The sequence below is a fragment of the Medicago truncatula genome, chromosome 8, assembly GCF_003473485.1.
Source record: "Medicago truncatula cultivar Jemalong A17 chromosome 8, MtrunA17r5.0-ANR, whole genome shotgun sequence".
Classification (NCBI taxonomy): domain Eukaryota; kingdom Viridiplantae; phylum Streptophyta; class Magnoliopsida; order Fabales; family Fabaceae; genus Medicago; species Medicago truncatula.
The window spans coordinates 39,598,354-39,605,647 of record NC_053049.1 but is presented as its reverse complement, the minus strand read 5'-3'; the positions used below and the strand labels follow the sequence as shown (position 1 = coordinate 39,605,647).

General features: G+C 34.5%; 2 protein-coding genes across 2 annotated transcripts; both read left to right on the top strand.

Moving 5' to 3' along the window:
* Positions 1 to 85: 85 nt before the first annotated feature.
* Positions 86 to 1,332, top strand: LOC11405205 (uncharacterized). The gene is made up of 2 exons (XM_003629665.4): positions 86 to 434; positions 854 to 1,332. Exons 1-2 carry the CDS (start codon positions 156 to 158, stop codon positions 935 to 937), a joined length of 363 nt encoding a protein of 120 aa, XP_003629713.1. The 5' UTR covers positions 86 to 155; the 3' UTR covers positions 938 to 1,332.
* Positions 1,333 to 2,813: 1,481 nt separating this feature from the next.
* On the top strand, positions 2,814 to 6,846 carry LOC11405204 (constitutive photomorphogenesis protein 10). The gene is made up of 4 exons (XM_003629664.4): positions 2,814 to 3,190; positions 3,269 to 3,342; positions 5,759 to 5,906; positions 6,496 to 6,846. The coding sequence occupies exons 1-4, from the start codon at positions 3,004 to 3,006 to the stop codon at positions 6,591 to 6,593; spliced, it is 507 nt and encodes a 168-aa protein (XP_003629712.1). The 5' UTR covers positions 2,814 to 3,003; the 3' UTR covers positions 6,594 to 6,846.
* The last annotated feature ends 448 nt before the right edge of the window (positions 6,847 to 7,294 follow it).

The window sequence follows — 7,294 nt, the reverse complement described above, 5'->3', positions numbered from 1 at the left end:
ATTATTTTATTACAAACCAAAAAAAAGTTAATTATTTTATTTAAAATAAAATTAAAGTAATCTTTGTACCAAAAAAAAACAATCTTGAAAGTTTTATAGTTGTTGACAACAGCTAAATAGGAAGGGTGAAATAGTTAGCGATTGTGATCAGGAAGATGGAGGGAGGAGGATCGTCAAATGGAAGGAAAGGGTATGCGTGGGCAGTATCTGCTGGATTGAACGCCGCTCTTGCAGCCATCTTCGCTAAGTTCACCTTTCACATCTTGATTAAGTACGGGTTCGTGGTATTCTTCAATGTAACCATGTGGTGTTGTTATGTCAACAGTCTCAAAGCTCTCTCTTCTCTTCAAGCTACTGTCACCAATTTCGCTACCAATTTTATCTCTTCTGGTTTAGCCGGTTTCTTCTTCTTTCATGAACATCTCTCTTTCCAGGTAGTTACTATTTTTTTTATTTTTTTTTTCCTTTCAATTTCAATCTTTACATATTAATTACCCTATTTGTAACTAAAAATTGAAATGGTACCAATTTCATGATTATGACCCTTAATTCTGTTTTTATATCACACTCAGTTTATTTATCCATTACGTTACATGTAACGTGTGTTCCAACTGCTTAATGTGGGATCGAGATAAACCAAGTATCATGATTTGCTATTACGGGTACATATGAGAGAGAGGATCCAATTTATAGTTTTGCTGTACTAAAAATCAGAAAAACTATTGGTTGGTTCTAAGGGAAAAATAAAATTAGGGCTCAAACAAAGTCTAAAGAATCTGTGGTTGGTTATTTGCCTTTTATGTTTTCAGTTTATTCATTCACACATTTTTTGATGCAAAAAAATGTTTCACAGTGGTTTGCAGGTGCCTCACTCATAATAGTTGGTGTAATAATACTTAGCAACTCAAGTATTGAGAAGAAGGTTAGCGCTGATTAGAAGTTGCACTTGAGTATGTTACCTTTCATGCTTGCTTGTTACCGGCCAAAGCTAGCATCCGCAACTGCGTGAACATGAACTTGTAACATCAGGAATGATATAGTTTGATCTTCTGCTGAGCAGTTCACCACTTCACCTCACATGAAACCTGCTGAACTAGTCGCTTCTTGCCTTTTGCCAAATTAACAACTCTCTTATTGTTTTATCCATTCATTTATGTGGTTCTGTGGTTTAATGTAGTTGGTTTGAGATGAATGCCAATATTTATTTACGTGGTTCTCTTATTTATTGTCTCTTTACTGTTATGATTTTATGACATTGGTCTGTTCATGTGTTCTCTTTGGTTATTTTCTCTGATTTGAATTGGACAGCTTTGGCGCATTTTTTTAGTACAACTACAAACAGCTTTGGTACATTTAGAGTAGCTTTGTTATGGGAAATTTTTCATCAAAAGTGTTTCTATTTGGCTGGAATTTGACTTATGGATTTGGAATGTAAAATACCAAGAATCAAAATGGATGCAGTAGATGTTAATCTGGTGGTTAAATCCGTTGTATTGCGGAGACTGCGTATGCCGGAGGAATTGGAGGATCCTGAAGGGGTTCTTCCCCTTGATCCTTTGTTATGGCAACAAGTTCCTTCAATCTTTGGCACTTAGTGCTGCGGAATTGGTTGTGACATAAAGGTGACGAGGTCATGGGATTTCCTTATTTCTTCTTCATTGTGGGAGCAAAGTACAAGAATGCAGAAGTAGTGGTGAGGGAACTGGGGAGGCCCATGTGGAGAGTTGAGTCTTGGTACTTATGGTTGCAACCCTGATGATCTAGGGAGGCAGAAGCGGAAAGACTTGAGTTTTATCAAAGGGTTTGTAAGATTTATTAGATAACCTTAGTTCCAAACTGTTTGATATGTAAGGAGGAAATTTCTATTGCAAAAATCTGAGATTATAAGTTGTCAAATCTGTTGGTTATATAAAATTTGGGGAGGTAAAGCCATCACAATGGAAACGCCAATATTCAAGGTCTTTTAACGAAAAAGTTCATGGGATTAATAATTTACACTGCTAGTGCATAAGTATGTGAGATTAATTTTTATGTACTAAAAGTGTGCTCCCTCCGTCCCAAATTATAAGAAAAAAAATCACAAAAAACTAAAACATAAGAATTTAGAGTATAGTTTTGTGTTTTCTTTGAAAAAAGTTTTACAGGAAGATGTAAAAACAATTTTCATTGACTATTGGTTATGGAAAAAATAAAAGAGAGAGAAAATTTAATGTAATTTTATGAGAATAAACAAAAGTTTTTCTTGGAAAAGAGATTTTTTAGAAAAACAAGATTAAATAGGATAAAAGTTTGTCTTTTTTACTTATATTTTGGGACAAAGAAAATGAGTTTTTTTTCCTTATATTTATAAATTAGTTTTTAAAGTATTCTAGAATAAAAACTACGAATTATAGCTTCAAGTACAATCAATTCTGGTGGTAGAATCAATTCTACTCGACAACAATCAAACATGTCAGAATTAAATCTACACATTCAGAATCAATTTTAATCCCTATGGAAGTAGAACAAAACATATTATTTTGAAATGTATTATTAACCTTATATCCTTCACCCTAAAACAATAAAAAAATTACGAGTCATTTAATAAAAAAACATGCCTCAAACTATAAGTTATTTTATAATATCAATAAAACATTAATGATTTTTTTTCTCTCTCTATAATACTTACTATTTACTATTGAAGACTCTGTCTTCTTTCAATTTTTAAATTTCTCTTTTAAATACTATTAATAAATAATAATTTTGTAATATTACTCGTAATTTCTCTTTCTTAAAAAAAATTAAATACATTTAAAATTGTCAAAACCGTTATGAATTTATCCCAAATATTACTACTTCCGGTGTATTCTTGTTGAAAGTGTTGATGGTGAAAAATGTCTTAGTAACAACAACTTGAATGAGTTTGATATTGATTCTTAATGAGAGAAAAACATTGATTACTGAAGAAGAATAGATGAGCTAAACGAAAATTGAATTGGGAAATAGGGTTTAGGAGGTGAAGTGATGATACCAGGTGGAGGAGGAAGAAGTTCAACATCATCATGGGCACCGACAACCTCAGTGTCTGCTTCTGGAAAGAGAATTCAAAGAGAAATGGTTGAACTCAACAACGACCCTCCTCCTCATTGTTCTGCTGGTCCCAAGGGTGATAATCTCTATCACTGGATCGCCACCATTATTGGCACCCCAGGTTCACCATCTTCACCATTCAGCTTAGGTTGTTTGGGTTCAGATTGAATTTATCATCAATTTGATTTTTTGTTTGTAGGAACACCTTACCAAGGTGGCATATTCTTCCTTGACATAATATTTCCTACTGACTATCCCTTCAAGCCTCCCCAGGTACTAATTGGTTCTTTTTCTAGAATTGCTGTTTGCTTTGGCATGTGGTGGAAGAATGTTAGCATGAAATGAAACTTTATTTTTATATAGATTTAATCTTTATACGTTGTCGGTATAAAATTATTTTACTTGTGCATCTAATAATGTGATTGAAAATATGAGTTGTCGTATTCATTAATTAACGCAACAACACATTATTGGATGCATGTGTAAAGTAACTTTACACTGTCAGTGTATAAAAATTAAAATCTTTTTATATAATGAATGCGTTAAGTTCCTTGAAGTTAATGCTTGTTACTGATTGACATAAAAGTTGTAATTCTATATACATTTAGTTTGGTAAGGCGATGGGCTTGTCTTAGGCTTATATTGTGCACCACATTGAGTAAAGCTAGAGAATGAATTGATACTTAAGCCATAGGATTCTCCCACCCAATAGGCTTGTCCTTTGGGATGGACTCTTCTCTAGAGCTCAAGTCATACAAACACTTGATAGTTTTATTGAGAGCTTGCCGTGTAGGATAGGTAAGCAAAATAGGAACTAACAGGAAAATGGCTACCTATACCAAAAGAGTCAAGAATGAATGTAATCATGGGTGGTTAGCCAGAATGCTCTCTCAACTCATGGTTAGTCTTTTGGGATGGTTTTACTCGTGGGCTCAAGTCATAATTCTTAAAGGCAAGACCAGAGTAACATCCTTCTCGGGGAAGCCAGATTAATGAAGTGAACTATTCTACAGGTATGTATCACCCCTTCTATGGATGGGGATACCAAGCATAATTCTTGGAAAATGCATAAAATTGTTTTTGTAATCCTTCTCTTTTTCATAAAGGGATCCGTGTTGTTAATCCTAGTGGTGGGGAGCAGTCGACCCCTAAACCGCTAAAGTGGGATAGTAGATAGAGGGAAAGCCTCTATTGTGAAGACTAGAAAGTAGTTTAGGAAGGCTTCACTTTGGGAAGTTTATGGTTGACATGATACCAGGGTTGAGTAGAAACACAGTAGAATTAAATGAGGAGCAGAGAACAGAGGAGAACACGGTAGTCGTCACCACTACCATAAAACCTAGTAGCCATTTCTGGAAGAAAACAAAGAAGGTAAGGGAGCAAGTGTGTCTTCGGATCTTCACAAAACGGAGGTAGGAGAAAGTGAGTTTCACTTTCGCATGGTGCAGAACGGCCGAAGCTGCTGACCAAGAATACTCAGGGAAAATGACCAAAAAGCCGAATAAATCTAGTGATCAGGGGGTGAAAGGGGCATTTAGCATCAAAGGTGGCTGTTGTGGCAGTCAAACACAATTTTCAGTCGAAATAGCTACCCTTGTATAATGCCAATGTGACATACCAGCTGTAAGTGTCGCAGCTGCGCTGCTACAATTCCATTATCACGTGTGATCACCTGCTATTGACAACATAGATAGGGATAGTGTCGTAGCTGATATTACAAGATATTTAGTCACTGGGTGGTCTGTTATTGTGTTTAACAAGTTTGAACTATTGAATCTTACATCCTCTTATTTGAGTCCATTCTCCCACTTTCGAAGCAATAAACAATATATCATTTTGTATGCATTTAACTAATATTGAGTGAAAAAAAAGGTTATTCACTGGCTTGAATGCACATATTTTTTTGCTTCTGATTTGATATAGGGAAAGTTCACTGGCTAACTGTTTTGTTCAAGTTCATGTCATTTGAAGGAGCTAACTGGGTCATTGGGAACTTTAAGTTGTATTTCAAGTAGAATTTAATAAATTGGTTACTTGTATTTGATAGAGCTGGAAATGAGAGTTTAGGTGTTGATGACGTGTCTAGTCATCCACACCGTGTACCCAAAATATGGAGAGTGTATGTTAGGAAAAATAGAAAGAAAGAAGAGAATGATGAGCTGGCAGAAAAGGGGTGTGATGCGTGACTCACTTCTGTTGTATTGGGATTGGGGTAGTGGAGGAAGGGGTCAGAAAAAGAATTCTGTTAGGAGCAGAGATTTGTGATATTCTCTGAGTCGGTGAGCATAGCTCTCAGTTGTATCAGGAAGTTTGCTTCCTTTGCTATTTTTCCTTTCTATGATTAATGAAACCCTCTCCATTTTATCTTTTCAATACTATTTGATGCTGTTACTGTGATTGATAGTGTTAGTACCTATCAGTATTTGTATAAAATGCTTGTTTTTTTTTTCCTTCTGAGAAAATTGCTGTTACCTTCCCATTATGTAAATGTTCAAGTACAGTCCCTTTATTTTCAAAGCCTATAAACTTCCTGTAACATGTCTTCTCTCAACTTTTCATAAACTTCTCTGTTCGAAGAGTTTGGTATAGGTTTAAAAAATAAAAAGGCAATATGCAGACAACAAATAATTTATGTGGAGGTAAAAGTAATTTAATTGTTGTGTATTGCCTTGTTAAATTGAACTAGCAGGTAGTCTTCAGAACTCGCATTTACCACTGCAATGTAGAACCTGATGGCCGTGTTAGTATGGGAATATTGAAGGATGGTTGGAGTCCGGCACTAACAATTACTAAGGTGCTACTTGCTGTTAGATCACTTTTGACAAATCCTGACCCTTGTAAGTTTGTCTATTCTCTTCTTGAATGCTACTACCTTTGTCCTTATATCTAATATCCTTTTAGTTAATGCATGAAAATTAAGAAAAATATTTCTATATTAAATTTGTCAACAATGTACAATCTCTTTTCCGAATTATCAATCAATATTAAGAGAGATAAATGATTAGTCTTTTAGTTTCCCCATTTAATTAAGGGTATGTATTTTTGTGAAAGATCACTAATGTATCTTGTAATTTGAAAATGATCCTATAAAAGGGAAAAGAAAAATTTACAAAGGAGTCTTACATATAGGGATGAAGGTTTACATGGTACTTGTATACTTAGAGCCTTTTGCTTCTGAATGCAAGAAAAGAGGAAACTATTGTATTATTACCTCCATGTCTTGAAAAAGCAGCATGATTTAATAGGACACTCCGCTAATGATTATGTCTTTTAACACCGGATTCAACTAATTTTCAGTATTAGTAATACCAATATTTACATTTTGTTTGTATAGAAAGTAATAACAACACTTAAAATCAGCCGATACTCCAAGTAGCTTCTTAAAAAAAATGATCTTAGAATGTAAAGTTGTTATTGTTGTTGCAGACAATGCTGTTGTTCCTGTCATTGCTCACTTATATTTGGGAGACAGAGCAAAACATGATGATATTGCTGCAGAATGGACTATCCGATTCGCCAAGTGAATAATATGATATAAGAGTCGTTTGTTTGCCTAGCAATTTCACATTCTTTCCAATATGTACTTTATTGTCAGATGAATTTCACTCTGTTGAAAAGGGTTTGTTGTATAGTTGGTCTTCTGCATCGTGTATATCATGTTCCAATATTTATGTGAATGAAAATGATGGTTCATGTTCATGCACTTGTAACAAGCTTATCTCCTGCCTACAAGCTGTGTTATAATTCAAAGGCTTAAGTGTACTTTTGACCCTTTAACTTTCTCAATGTTGCAATTTTGGCCCCCTAATAAAAAAAATGACAAATTTAGTGTCCTATGTTTTAGCCCTGGACCGTCAATATATTCCTAGGGGCTCGAATGCCCTCTAGAAAGGCTTTGGTACCCTACAATTGGCTCCTAGAAGCTAGTTGAGGCGGCGCCTCTGGGAGGGAATCGAATTCGTAATGATCCAAGGAAAGGAAATCGAAACCTGTTTCGGTAATCGATTTCCCTTCACCAATTCCAAAAAAGAAAAGTTCTCATATGAGTGCACCATTAAAATAAATTATGATATGTGTTTAAACTTATAAAATATTATTGGATCCACCATAAACTATATTATATGTCCTTAAGCTATTTACACAAAAATCTACCGTTTAAATTAATACAAATTTTCCTATTTTTGAACACAATTTTAATATAAAATAAAACTAAAATAATCATATC